Genomic DNA, 15358 nt, shown 5'->3' on the forward strand with positions numbered 1-15358 from the left:
ACCTAATACCAACTACTTTATAAAAAACATTAAGATGCATTATCACAGCAACTAAAAACCAAAGACCTTCAAGAATTTTCATTAATTCACTCAAAGTCTCTAAGTTCTGTAATAATTATCTTAAACTAGCAAGTAAATCCTCTGCCCATCACTTTCTAGTCCTTATATTTTATGTATCAAACGTCCTAGTCCACACCGGCCAATTCCCCACTAGGAGGTACCTGCAACCTTCGCACTTCACTAGCTAATTTACTATATATATCCTTCATTCCTTCCCGTTATCTAAGATCTACACCAGAGAGAGAATATTATTCCAAGTATTAAAGGTTATTAGAGAAACGAGAAATGGCCCCGACAGAGTTGGTCTCAGTGGAAACCCCAATAGTTGGAAAAGGTCCATTTTACCCACCTGGGTTTTTGAAAAAGGTAGGTTGTATGGTCATACATTTGCATTATACATTCTATATAGATATAACAACAAATATATACCATTCTAGCCAACGAGGTTTGGCTCAGTTGGCATGGGCGGCCTCGTGCTGGAACCCCCACTCGAGTTCAATCCCCGCTGCCAGCAGGCCTTGTTGGTTCGCGATCTGTAAGTCCCCTGCGAAAATCCATACCTGTGGGCTGTGAGACAGGTACGTGTCACACGTAAGCCCTTCAGGGTTGAGGTTGTAGGCTTGCCCTGTCGATGGTGGTGTAGCATAACCAAACTCTCACCTAAACTTTTTGTAACAAAAAAAAAAAAAAAAAAAAATTTTATATATATATATATATATATACCATTCTAAAAAAAAAAAACAAATATATACATGTAGCTTTAATTTCTTTAGTCTACAACAAAAACATGTCAACGTATGTAGCATTTATATTGGAGCCATAATTATGTGTGTCAGTGTGTATAGGTGGTGGCAGAGATGATAGCTACCTTTCTGCTGGTGTTTGTAACATGTGGTTCAGCTGCTCTTTCAGCGAGTGATGAACGCAAAGTCTCAAAGCTTGGAGCTTCCATGACCGGAGGGCTTATAGTGACGGTGATGATCTACGCAGTTGGGCACATATCTGGGGCACACATGAACCCGGCCGTCACTCTAGCTTTTGCTGCCTTTAGACATTTTCCATGGAAACAGGTAAACCTAGCTTTCTGAGATCCCCCTGCAGCAGTTTTCATATTAATGCATGATGCATCGACCAGGTAAAGGCCATGCACATCTGGAGTCGGGGCCACGACACCTACCTGATTGGTGCTCAAGTGCATGAGGTTCAGTACACGAGTTATGTTGCAATTTAAGCTCTGCGTCACTTTTTAAGTCATAAAGCTACCGTACTCTTCCCATCAAAATATTTCTCAAGATTCGTTCATTAAATACTTGAGTTTGTCGGTGAATCATCTCTTTGTGTCTACTTATTTATGCTTCATTTTGTTTTTTTTTTTCATTTCAGGTGCCAATTTATGCGGTAGCACAACTAACAGGATCAATATCTGCCTCATTTACTCTGTCTCTACTATTGCACCCTATTAAGCACGTGGGCACTACATCACCTTCTGGATCAGAGCTTCGAGCTGTAGTCACAGAGATAATCGTGACATTTTCTAATTTCTATGATGTTCATCACTTCAGCGGTCGCCACCGATACTAAAGCTGTAAATTGTGCCCTAACTCGATCACATACAATAATTTTTACCTTAATTTTGTCTGCCACAGTGCCATGCATGAACTAATTCCAATTCTTATAGTTAGCATTTCAATGTTGACAACAGATAGGAGAGCTAGCAGGTATAGCCGTTGGGTCTGCGGTATGCATAACATCCATCTTTGCTGGGTAAGCAATCATTTGCCAATTATTTCTTTATTTTTTTGTTTTGAAAGGCAATCATTGCCAATTAACAGTACTTAATTAATTTGTTCGTCATTATGTGATTAACCCTAAATGATATATGAAACCCTAAACTAATTAAAGAGGTTTGGAGTGAATATGCTCAGACCAATATCAGGTGGATCTATGAATCCAGCAAGGACAATAGGACCAGCACTTGCTAGTTCATATTACAATGGGATTTGGATCTACATGGTAGGACCAGTGATCGGAACACTACTAGGGGCATGGGCTTACAGCTTCATTCGGGTCAGTGACAAGCCGGTTCAGGCAATACCACGGCGTTCACTTTCACACCAGCTTCGTCAAGTGAGCGATGTTAATGGTGGGCAGGCTGTTACCAGCTGCGAAGACCCTCTAGATTTAGCTTGAAATGTCCATCTGTATATATGCAGAATATCAATCAGCTGTATCAACTAAAATCTATGTAGATCAGTCAATATAGACTCGATGCGATTTTCAATTTATGTCGAAATATATGTTCCTAGCTCTATGTTTAAAGTTCACTGTACGTATCTTTTTCATTTTTCAAAACAATAAAGAACTCTCACTACACCCAAAATCACTGACTATTGTTAGATAGAAAATAATTAATTCGGGTCGAGCCTACTATACTTCATCTAATTCATCGTCCTCTTGCTTCGAATTCTCGTGCATGATAGGCGTGTTAATAAGAAAACCCATCACGATCAGAGCTAGCCTCGGCCAGAGACAAAGCTCTAACCACAGGAGACACAATTAATTAACAGAGAGACTGAGAGTCGAATAAGAGGTCTTGATTGCCAAAAACAAAAAAGAGGTATGTCTTGTTACGAAGTTGCTGATGATGATGATATATATATATATACACACACGGAGCGGTTCTAAAGAGGACGTCCGCACTATTGCTAAAGTGCGGACGTCAACGCAGCAGCGGCATTTCAGGTGGCGACGGCGGCTCGGGGCTTGGAGGACGGAGGCCAGGGGTAGGACGGACCGGTCTGCAGTCGGGTGGAGTATCCGGCGACGAGGTTGCAACTCTGCCCAGAAAGTTGCAGTTGCAGGTCGAGTCGCTGCCTAGAACCTGCAACCTCGACCTCCTCCGACCTTGATCGCTGCCCAGAACCGTCTGGGATGCCTCCGGCCTCCGTCTGCCAAGCCCCTCGCCGCCTGGAACGCCGCTGCTGCGTCGCCGTTCGCACTTTAGCACTTTAGCTAAATGCGGACGTCCGCTTTATATATATGGCTCTTCTAGTGAGGGATCCCTTTTTTTGGTCTTTTATAGGGATAGACATTAGACCAACTTTTCGATCATATTTTCACATCTTAACCGTTCAGTTTTTAGGTCCTAATGTATAGATCACTTCTGCAAATTTTCAGCTAATTTGATGATCGTTAAGGCATCCAAAACTGCAATTTACCATTATAAACACGAACGGTTCCGGTTCGACAGATTCGGTCCGTTCGTGTAAATTGTAGTTTTGGATGTCTTAACGATCACCAATTTGGCTGAAAATTTGCAGAAGTGATCTATACATTAGGACCTAAAAACTGAACGGTTAAGATGTGAAAATATGATCTAAAAGTTGGTCTAATGCCTATCCCTATAAAAGATAAAAAAAAAATGATCCCTTAGTGGAAGCCCTCTATATATATATATATATATATATATATATAGACTAATTAAGCAATTAAGTTTCAAATTAATTTGCGTGGTAGCAATTGAATCCATATCATGTCAAACTAGTATCGATATATGATCTAATTTCCTTTTACTCCGCCAAACTAGTATCGATACGTGTTATTACTCACTAATATTATATATATATATATATATATATATATATATAATTTCATGATCTAGAGCCCTTTTGCTCCGCCAAACTAGGAACAACACGTGTTATTACTCACTAATATATCCCCCTATCTTATTGATCACTTAGATTTTTCTGTTTGGATTTTGTGAAATATAGGTGTTACTGATCTAAAGGTGTTGTACAATCATTGGATCTTTTCTACACACCTATTATTTATAGTATGAGAACTAACTATACACAACCTCGATCACGAGGTTTGATGATTGATGTCTTTTCTGATAAACTGCTGACTTCATAGTCTAAGACTCTAGGTTAAGCAAGGTCTTTGGAAACAAAAAGTGACCAAAAAAAAAAAAAATAGGGCCTATGTATAAGTTGGGATCTCCTGCGTGTGTAACTCTTTGGACGAAGTTATAATACAGTTCTAATCTATCTTCCATTTTTTATACTCGCAACAGTTCTGAAAATACAATTGATCAAACACCCTTCTTTCTCACTGCTCAACCGAGTATTTTCGCAGCACGAGTGCTTCAGTAAAACTCAACTCACCCATCTTAGGTTGGCTAAGTCCATTTTGCGATTCCCTCGCGTTGAGTGCATAAGCCTAATTAGTGGGTAAAAAGTCTGGTCCCATGCAATCTTACCTTGCTTATTATTTTCATATAGTCCCGCGGAGACGCGGGAGATGCAGAGCCGCCCGCTGGATCGACCAATAAATGATAGGCCAGAGATAAGAATGGGCTCATTTATCTCTTCTAGCTAGGATCTGGAGATAAGATTGATATCTTTGACCTGTCCATGATTTAAGCCAATGCCCAATTCATTTTAATTCTCGTTCAAACTTGACCTAATGATCGATCCAAAAGAGGAGTACTGATGACGACAATGCGCAGGTAAGATTGACGGCAAAGATTCTCTTTGCAAGAGTAAAGAGTACGTTGAGTAGTTTTGTTTATGTATGCTAGTAAGCCAAAGCCTAAGTTTAAAAGGTAAGTTGGGTTTTTATGTTACCATTGTTTAGTACGTTTTAGTTATCATCACCAGAGTTGATCACTTCCTGGCCTAGCTACCATTGGCAAACCGATACTCCCTAGCCATTACAAACTAAACAAAGCAAGACTACCCCGAGATATTTTTCAAGCAATTAAAGTAGTACCTAATTAACCAATTTAGAACTAATTAAGTACATTCTATTCTATCACTTTCAATTTCTTTTCTTTATAAAGTGTCTAACCAAGACCACTCCTCGCCACTTTGCCACCAAAAAGGTTGGAACCTTTTCTTTTATGTGAACAGATTTCGCCACTATCATCAAACACAATCCCAGCTTTCGAAGCCCTCCAAAATTTAGACGTTTGAAATTGAAATCTGAACTACCATGTTGGTGAGATAGCCGCCCGCTAAGTAGCTGGAACAGTGGAACTTCACTGTGTATATATACTTGTATTCTTCATTCCTTTCCATCATATCATTCCAGAATATTGCAGGTTCTCTGTAATCAATTGAGTAGCAATGGCGACAAAAGTGCCTACAGAACACAGAAATGACACAAACGAGTTAGACTTGGCGGCAAACCCAAAATCCCAAAGTTCAATATCAGTATTTGAACGACATTACCCTCCTGGCTTTTTGAAAAAGGTAAGTTGTGTAGTTTTATCTTGAGATTGTAGTTATTTTCTACAATCTCTAGTCTATTCCTGTAAAAGTAACACGTACAAACTCAACAATACATAGGTGGTGGCAGAGACTATAGCAACGTTTCTGTTGGTGTTTGTGACATGTGGTTCAGCTGCTCTTGCAGCGAGCGATGAACACAAGGTCTCAAAGCTTGGAGCTTCCATAGTTGGGGGGCTCATAGTAACGGCCATGATCTATGCTGTTGGGCACATCTCCGGTGCACACATGAACCCGGCTGTCACTCTAGCCTTTGCTGCCGTCAGGCATTTTCCATGGAAACAGGTACAGCTAGCTTTCTTTTCATTCTGAGATCCCTATGCTTCACATGAATGGTTGGTACTATTTTTTTTTGGTTTCTTAATTTTTGTTTGGATTAAATTTGTGTACGTTGTGGACTGTCCAATTAATGTCATATATGCAATACACACATCTGGAGAGTGGAGACCATGACACCCACAAGAAGTGCTTGTGTGGTCAGTCCAGGGGCATCAAGAACATATGTGATAATTTCCCTCCACACAAACAAAGATGACAAAAAAAAAAAAAACACCAAGTACAATACTTAATGTAATTTAATTGTCTTTCATTTTGGTATCGATTTATTAGAGCTTAACTTTGGGCTAGGCAGAAGCCGCAGAACACTGCATTTTTGGATTCTCTAAGACTCTTACAAAGGTTCTGAAAGAATGATCGCTTTTAGTTCTGCTTGAAGTGTGCATGCTTACGTACGAGTCGCTATTTTCTTTCAGGTACCAATTTATGCAGCAGCACAGCTAACAGGATCAGTAGCTGCCTCTTTTACTCTGTCTATACTATTGCATCCCATTAAGCATGTGGGAACTACATCACCTTCTGGATCAGATTTTCAAGCTCTAATCACAGAGATAGTCATGACATTTTCCATGATGTTCATCACTTCTGCCGTCGCCACAGATACTAAAGCTGTACAGCATCTTTCTCCCTAATTTCTTTGCCACGGACTTTCAGTTATTCTTTAACATTTCCGTGTTCACAACAGATAGGAGAGCTAGCAGGTATCGCAGTTGGCTCTGCAGTATGCATAACATCAATTTTTGCTGGGTAAGCAAATCCGGCCTTAAAATTCATCATATTTATCTTATTATAACCCACCGAACAACTAACCTAGTGAATATAATCAGACCAATATCAGGTGGATCCATGAACCCAGCCAGAACATTAGGACCAGCACTTGCTAGTGCATACTACAAGGGAATTTGGGTCTATGTGGTAGGACCTGTGATAGGAACCCTACTAGGGGCATGGACCTACAACTTCATTCGGGTCACTGACAAGCCGGTTCAGGGCATACCACCGCACTCATTTTCATTCAAGCTACGGAGAATGAAGATCGAAAATGATCGGCAGGTTGTTACCTGCACAGACCCTCTGGATTCAGCTTGAATTTCTTATTCAGATCAATCAAATGTATCCACTTTATGTTTGTCTTAGCTTCAGTCAATAACATTTTCTCTCATATGTATGGTTCAACATATAAGAATCAATGCACAACGCTAGGGGTATGCTTTTGTAGTGTGTTCTATGTAATGACTCTTTCTGACGGCTCTAGAGGCAACATTATTGTACTGCTTGTTGATCTATTAAAGAATGACGTATTCAACTAAAAAAAAAATGCACAGTCCATAGATAACATAAGAAATTATTCAAAACACAAATATGAAAGTAATACATATGCATCTCTCTGCATGCCTTGCCATCATCTCCAATCATTTCTGTTATTTCTGCAAGTTTGGTTTCAGATAAAGTTGGCTAGTCTCCTATACATTTTGCAACTCTCATATAGAGATAATTGTCATTGAAAATCTTCCTCAGTTCAGGAAAATGCCATTAGTACCGTTCTCTGTGGAGAAAGTGAAAAGCAGGAACAAGCATATAAAATTATTATTACTATTTTTTCTTTTGGCAGAAATTTCTCATCATAAATTGTGATACCCCGAAAATTCGTATTTATTTTCCTAGAATTTTCCGGAATCTAAATTGTGGTTATTGGACGGTTTTGTGACTCGTGGATGGAGCGGAAGTGTTTCGGACGAATTTTTATTCGGAAAATATGACTTTAGGGGTGGCGCAAAGGTTGACTTTTGATACGTTGAGATTCTCCGAAAACTTTCTTCATGAAAGTTGTAGAGCGTGTTGATACGAGTTCGTGGATATGTGGAACGTAGAAATCGGAGCTTGTATGAAAAAGTTATGGCTATCGGAAGAAGTTTCCGTTTTGATATAAATAGAGAAAACCAGAAAATTGAAATCATAAATCCTATTTCCTTTTCTGGAAATTTTCCCATTCTCTCTCTTCTCTCTCGGCTGCACCTTCAGTACCGAAGTTTTTCATCTGACCCGACCCGGGTTTTCCGGCGAGCTCCGACGGTCTCTGGCGACGAAAACTTTCCAGATATGTTCGTCGTTCCCGACTGCTCCTCCCTGTGGTGTCCTCTAGCGGCGTTGACGGCGCTAGAAGGCGGCGAAGTTTGGTGTATTCGGACCCGATCGGTTCTCCAATCTCCGACGTCGGTGAGGCTTCAAGTCTTCTTGGTTGAGCTCAAAGCAACCTCCTTGATCGATCCTTGGTGGTTGTTTGTATCGATTCACATGAAACATGGTTCAACTCGGATTGAGCAAAAATTCAAAGCTTGTGAGGTAGTTTTCGATCATTTATGCTTGTTTTATGACTTCGAGCTAGTTATGAAAATTCACAAGCATGCTTAGATGAAACTTTTTTATGTTGGGAGTTTTGGGAAATAATGAGTTTTGGCCGGCGGCGGTGCGCCACCTCCTGTGGCGGCGTTCCGGCTGTTTTCTGGCCATCTAGGGGACTGTTTCTAGTATTATATATATTCTACTCGTTGATACGAGTGTTTCGATATATAATATGAAAATTTTGGAGTTCGAATGGATTTGTTATGATTTTTACCGTTTCATATCGGTGAATTTATTCGATCTGTGAGGATCTGAGCGTCCGATCGACTTGTGGTCTGGACACATCGATCGTGGAAGTGTTCCGAAGACTTTGGGAGGTCTCGGAAGTGGTTTCGCCTAAATTTGGCGTTACCTTGAGATTTTGGTTCGATTTGGGGATTCGAACTTTATTAAATTGTGATTCGTTAACTGAATCAGAGCTATAATTCCTTAGGTATGTGACGAGGTATTCTTTGGACATCTATTTTGGGTGGTTTGGCTTCTTTGTTTTGTATTAAAGATGCAGCGGGAGTTTTGAGGTGAGTAATATCACAAGGTTCATTAATGAACGGAATACCTTTATTTTTTAGAGTTATTTAGTAACTGCAAACTATAGTTGATATTAGTAGGCATTTTTGAGCGGATGGCTACATATATATAAATATGCATGAAATGATGTTTTTTTATTGTTTTGGGTTGTGGTTTTTGGAAAACAAATGATTGATTTCGATTTGTTTTGAAAAGCATTGAGATTTGTGTACGAAAACAATATGCATGAAATGATACTTTTTATTGTTTTGTGTTATGGCTTTTCAGAAAACAATGATTATGGAAATGTTGATTTCGATTGTTTTCAAAAGCATTGCGATTTGTGTAACATTTTGGGTCCAGTGTGACTCTTTTAATGTTTTGCTCCAAGGGACTGTGCGGCCCGAGGAACGAAGGTCTATGACCTTGGGCAGAATATCAGGTAATCATGTCTTTGGCCGGACGAGTGGTTATGTTTCAGTTAGAGCTCTAATCTGTCTGCCATATAGATAATTCATGGGGTAACGGGAACTGGTTATTGATAACTCATGACATTATGTGCTTTTAGGGAACAAGGTGTGAGTTGCTTCCTTATTAACGGTTTTTAAGGGGACGAGGTGCAAGTTGTTTTCCTTACTAACAATTTGATAGAAATCAAGGTGTGAGTTGCTTTCTATGGTACGATTTTGGTACAACTGATAGAAATCAAGGAGTGAGTTGCTTTCTATGTTTTATTGATAGAATTTAAGTGTGCGTTGTTTTCTATGGTATGATTTTGGTACAATTGATAGGAACCAAGGAGTGAGTTGTTTTCTATGTTTCGTTTTACAAGGAAACAATGTGTGAGTTGCTTTCTTTTATTTCGATTTGAAAGGAAATTAAAGTGTGAGTTATTCTCATTTATTTCATGTTTTAAGGAATCAAAGCATGAATTGTTTTCCTTATTTCTGGTGTGAGTTGTGTTAACTGTTTTGAGTTACTCATATGGGCTTGCAAAAGCTTACCGGGTTTGTTGTGTGACAATCCGGAACACTATTCAAACGGTGTAGGGGTTAATCCTGCAGGTTAGGATCTTAGGTAGCGCCATTGCAGTTTTACGGTAGGAAGCCATTTTTGTGACTTTACCGTTGATAAGGACTTCCGTTATGTAGTTAGCTCTGAGGAGCATTTACGTTTTATTTTGTTGTTGACAATTTAATTCGTAAGCATTGTAATATATGACTCTATGGAGCGGGTCAATATTGACATAGTGGGTTCAGAGCATCAATATGTACTTAGGTTAAAAGGGAAAAAGTTTCTATGTATTTTGTATTGATGGCCAAACGTTCACGCATATATAATTATGAGATTGTATATCGATTTTTATTTGTGTTAAAAATCAGGGGCGTGACATAAATACAATTGTCAAACATTGTTATGAATTCTGTATATGCATGATTGCCAGTTTCATACCGGAATCTCATGGATAAGCTATTGACATCCTTATCAAGGTTATCGTGAGTGGCGATTGCTTGAATCACCATATTGTCAGTACTATTATACTTGACCGCGGCTCTGCTGAAACTATTTCCCAGACCTCGATGAGCTGTCTCTATGTCGCTAAGCTAGTGTGAGAAAAGCGAAGAATAAACAACAAATTGAAAGAACAGAAATTAAAGGATCATATTTGTCTTTCTATATCTTAAACCAACAAACTGAAAATTAGAACATCGCTGAAGACAGTGTAATAGACATTTATAAGGAAATTTTTGGAGTAATTAAAACCTTTAAGTGCTTGAGAAACCTGTCAAAATGTGGCCGAATTCCACAAAGCAGCTCATGAACAGACTGATTACTTTGGCAAGGAATTTTGGTGACTTCAAAAAATGTGAGACCTGATCTTTGGTTCAGCTACTCACCGTCCTTAACTTTTGGAAGGTTAAGTTCCAAAAAGTTCCTCAGTTCATAACTCATAGCCCCTGAGATTTAAGCAGAACTGATAAGGACAGACACTTCAAGTTGATCCAACAAAATTAACAAAAGTTAATTGAACTAACAACCTTATGTGATTGAGTCTTGGGTGGCATCCCCTTAACCATTAATGTATCAAGACAGTAAGGCAAGGCCAACATGAGGATGATAGGTTGTCTACTGTTATGTTTTTTGTTCAAAACCATTGAAAAGAAAGGAAATCGTATACACAGTTTATCCTAGCACAGGCGGGCAATTGTAATAAATTTCAAGTAATAATCTCATTTTCAAGTCTATCACTAAAACTTCAAGTCTTGGATCAGAATTGTCTCATAATTTCTTAAGAATTCTGGATTAGTTCCTTACTGTATTCCATAATATAAATCAACAAGCAACTTTGTTCCTAACCAAACAACTAAGAATGAAATTGATCTTGTCAAAAACAAAACAAAAAACCAAGGATCAAATAGAAACGAATTCAAAGAATACAGCTAGCCTAATCAAAAGCCACATGTACATGATGAAAGATATAAATTCACTAAAAAGAGAACTAAGACAGAAAGCTAAAGGCAATTAAGCTCTAATTTCTCTACCTAGAGAGACTTCGATGCATTGGTTTAAGCCTTTAAGGCATCATCGGATGTGTCAAATGTGCAAAAAGCTATAAGCTAAACCCCCTTCCTGAATCGGTTTATATCCGAAACAGAGCCCTGAACCGCCTCAGTGCTCTGCCCAACCTGATCGAGACCGGCCGTGAGTCAGGTACAGAGAGTACGTACTCCGGCCATATACTTCAGAGCAGGTAAAGCGCCATTGATGAAGCACTCAAAACACAGGCGTTTAAAAGTTTAGTTAAACTTTTCAATCGAACCCTTTTCTTCCCTATTCTCTCTTTCTCAATAAGGCGCTAGGAAAATAGAGGAACAGATCGAAGCTGATATTTGAGGGTTTTGGGTAACTTGTGGGTTGTGTTAGGGTTTAGGGTTTTGTAAGTAAGGACAGTGAGGCTTGTAGATATCAGATAAGTCTGAACAAAAGAAGCCCACTCTCAAATTTTTAGCTACAGGCCCATAATTTGGTTGGGTATCCCCTGGATTAGCTCAAGTTGAGGCCCATATCTGACAGGTCGATCCTTCATCTAACGGTCCTAGATGCATGAATTGAAAGGAAGCAATGTCAACCGTCCAATGCAATGGTACCGTTTTACGTGGCCGAAAGAAAAGGGTCTCTTTTACTTATGTCAAAACTCTTGGCTAACAGAGTTTCCTCTCTAGTCTCTTCCTCTACCTTTTGTGATGCTCAAAATTTTCATGGCTAAATAGGTCGGTGTTGGGGTCCATCGCTTATTCTATTTGTAACTCATTGATTTATAGCAGCAAACAAATGAGATAAGCGATGGACTCCAATCATCCATCTATTTATATCGCCATTTGCTTTGATTCTTGAAGCTAGCTAGCACCTAAACTAGGTTCTTAACCAATTATTTCCCATCTTTTTGCAAACTATAATTTTTGTTTGCAAAGATTGGCACTATTACTTGAAAATTGAGAGTATCCTGTAGCCTGTTTAGAGAATTTGATAATTATATTGTATTCATCTCACCATAAGGTTTATATAGGGTTACATCATGTATACAAAAGACAATATATAATAGCTATATTAATCAATCCCACATTACAAGTATGTCAATCGCATACATTACTAGTCTATCAATCGCATACATTAAGCAATACCTATTGCATGAATAGTCATTATCATTTACAAAACTCCCCCTTGGATATTCCATGTCAATAGTGTTGCTTCTGCTATGAGCTTCTAAGTTGCCTCGTCAAAAATCTTGTCAAGTAATAAAAACCCTGTGGGAAAAAACAACCTTGGTCGAAGGAGAAAAAGAGCACAACGTGCTGAATGTGGAGTATTCGACATCCTTCCACACTCCCCCTTGTGCCGCTCAAACTCGGTGATGATGTTTTGATCGTTGCCTTACTAAAAATCTTGCCAAGTAACAAAAATCATGTGGGACAAAAATAATCCTGGTCGAAGGGCAAAAAGAGCACCAACACATTATTCACTTTTCGAGATCGAACATGTAGACATCATACCTCCCCCTGATGTCAAGGTCTCCCCCTGATTTCTACAATTATGAGAGTTCGGATAACTTTCTTAATCCGATGCTCTTTACATGTTTCTCGAAGGTAGATTTAGGTAACGACTTGGTAAACAAGTTCGCTACATTATCCTCTGAACGGATTTGATTCACTTCAATATTTAGAAGTGTTTGTTGTTGCTAATTGTAAAAGAACTCAGGCGATATATGCTTGGTGTTGTCGCCCTTGATGAAACCTAACTTCATTTGCTCAATACAAGCTGCATTATCTTCATAAATGCATGTAGGTTCATCTGTGGTAGACTTCAAACCACAAGTTCCTTGAATGTGTCTAACTACAGACCTTAGCCATATGCATTCTCGCACGGCTTCCTGTAGAGCGATAATCTCTGCATGATTTGAGGAAGTAGCAATAAGGGTCTGCTCTATAGACCTCCAAGATATCGCAGTGCTTCCCATGGTAAAGACATAACCCGTTTGGGAGCGACCTTTGTGAGAATCAGAGAGATACCCTGCATCAGCAAAACCCATCAAGACATCGTTGTCATTTTGATGGAAGGGAGGAGGAGCACGGAAGGTGGCTTTTTTCCTTGTGGAGTCTGATCCCACACTTCCGTTATTTCTTTTCTCTCTGTAGGGATAGAACAAGCTCATATCAATCGTACCTCTCAGTATCGAAAGATTGTCTTTATGCCAATCCAATGGCGGCGTGTTGGCGCAGAACTGTGTCGAGCTAACAAGTTCACTGCGAATGAGATGTCCGTTCTTGTGCATTGAGCTAAGTACAATAATGCGCCTAGTGCACTTAGATAGGGCACTTCAGCCTCTAATAAGTCTTCGTCCTCATCCTTTGGACGAAACGGATCTTTTTCAGGCTCAAGACTACGACTGATCATGGGAGTACTCACAGGCTTTGCTTTATCTTCATTAAAGCGCCTTAATAATTTTTGAGTATATGCTGACTGATGGATCATAATCCCATCACTACGGTGCTCGAGTTCTAGTCCGAGGCAAAACCGTGTTTTCCCAAGATCTTTCATCTCAAATTCAGATTTCAAGTACTTAGCAGTTTCCTTTAACTCATCTAGAGTTCCAATTAGGTTCATGTCATCAACATAAACTGCTACAATTGCATATCCAGAACTTGTCCTCTTTATAAACACGCATGGGCATATTTCATTGTTGACATATCCCTTCCCAATCAAGTAGTCACTTAGACGGTTATACCATATCCTTCTGGATTGTTTCAATCCATATAGTGAGCGTCTCAATCTTATTGAAAACGCTCTCCGTGGTTTAGAGCCACTTGACTTGGGTAATTGAAGTCCATCTGGAACCTTCATATATATATATATATATATATATATCTGAATCTAGATCCCCATAGAGATATGCTGTAACCACATCCATAAGCTGCATGTCAAGTTTTTCGGAAACTACCAAACTGACAAGGTAGCGGAACGTTATAACGTCCATTACGGGAGAATATGTCTCATCGTAGTCAATTCCAGGGCGTTGTGAGAAACCTTGCGCCACAAGGCGGGCTTTGTATCTAACGACCTCATTTTTCTCATTACGCTTTCTAACAAAGACTCATTTATGGCCAATATGCTTTATATTTGAGGGTGTCAGAGTTATAGGCCCAAATACCTGTCTCTTTATTAGTGAATCCAATTCAACCTGGATCGCATCTTTCCATTTAGGCCAGTCTGCTCTTCGTTGATATTCCTCAATGGAGTGAGGTTTGATATAATTGTGTTTTATAATTCCTTGAGCAATAGAATATGCAAACACATAATCAAGGATAATAGAATCTCGATTCAACGTCTCATGTATACTAGTGTAATTCATGGAGATCTCCCTATTCTCTGGAATTGGTTTTAACATTGGAGCGTCCCCCAATTATGTCTCTTGGACATAACTATAATTCGGAATATCTTCATGAGACGGGTTATTTATGTCGATGATTAACGGATCTTTCTGTGCCAAACTTGCTTTCTTTCTCGGGCGAGAATCCATCGAACCTTTGGGCCTCCCACTTTTCCTTGCTGGGAGCCCGGCCTGAGCCACATTTCCATCACTATTAGTGGTGGAGGCGCCATGCCCAATACCCCTAGTGGTGGCGCCATGTCCATGATTTTTAGGGACATCAATCCTTGCAGGCACGTTTGCAACAGGTATATGTGATCTTGTCACTTTAGTGATGTCAGAAATGCATCAGGCATAGAGTCTGCTACGTTCTGAAGATCGAGAATTCTCCGCACTTCAATTTCAGACTGTGCGGTTCTGGGCTCAAGATGAGATAAAGTGGGGACAGACCATGACAATTCATGTCGTTCCTGTTGAACATTATTGTTCCTATCCCCCCCTAACGAATGGAAGACTGTCTCATCAAAGTGACAATCTGCAAATCTAGCGGTAAATAGATCGCCTATCAAGGGTTCTAAGTAGCGGATAATGGTTGGAGAGTCATATCCAACATAAATGCCTAATCGTTTTTGAGGACCCATTTTGGTGCGCTGTGGCGGCGCAATTGGCACATAAACTGAACACTCAAATATGCGTAAGTGTGAGACACCAGGCTCATATCCAGTAACCATCTTGGAAGCATAAAAGGGTCGAGTGGTAGTAGGCCTCAGAAGAATTAGCACAGCTGCATGCAATATTGTATAGCCCAAGTAGAAACTGGGAGATTGGTGCGCATAAC

General features: G+C 39.6%; 2 protein-coding genes and 1 long non-coding RNA gene across 3 annotated transcripts; 2 read left to right on the top strand and 1 right to left on the bottom strand.

Annotated features, from left to right (window-relative positions):
- Positions 1–300: 300 nt before the first annotated feature.
- Positions 301–2278, top strand: LOC112189912 (aquaporin NIP2-1-like). The gene is given in 6 exon segments (XM_024329293.2): positions 301–426; positions 906–1130; positions 1444–1593; positions 1595–1645; positions 1763–1824; positions 1986–2278. Coding segments are annotated over 6 exon segments (834 nt in total). The 5' UTR covers positions 301–345; the 3' UTR covers positions 2251–2278.
- Positions 2279–5060: 2782 nt separating this feature from the next.
- On the top strand, positions 5061–6784 carry LOC112189812 (aquaporin NIP2-1-like). The gene is made up of 5 exons (XM_024329173.2): positions 5061–5312; positions 5409–5633; positions 6101–6295; positions 6370–6431; positions 6512–6784. The coding sequence occupies exons 1-5, from the start codon at positions 5187–5189 to the stop codon at positions 6771–6773; spliced, it is 870 nt and encodes a 289-aa protein (XP_024184941.1). The 5' UTR covers positions 5061–5186; the 3' UTR covers positions 6774–6784.
- Positions 6785–7094: 310 nt separating this feature from the next.
- LOC112189814 lies at positions 7095–11444 on the bottom strand. Its single transcript, XR_002932095.2, has 3 exons — positions 11138–11444; positions 10047–10552; positions 7095–7230 (listed from the first exon to the last, which is right to left on the bottom strand). It is a non-coding gene; the product is annotated as an uncharacterized LOC112189814 (long non-coding RNA).
- Positions 11445–15358: the final 3914 nt, after the last annotated feature.

The sequence above is a fragment of the Rosa chinensis genome, chromosome 2, assembly GCF_002994745.2.
Source record: "Rosa chinensis cultivar Old Blush chromosome 2, RchiOBHm-V2, whole genome shotgun sequence".
Lineage (NCBI taxonomy): Eukaryota > Viridiplantae > Streptophyta > Magnoliopsida > Rosales > Rosaceae > Rosa > Rosa chinensis.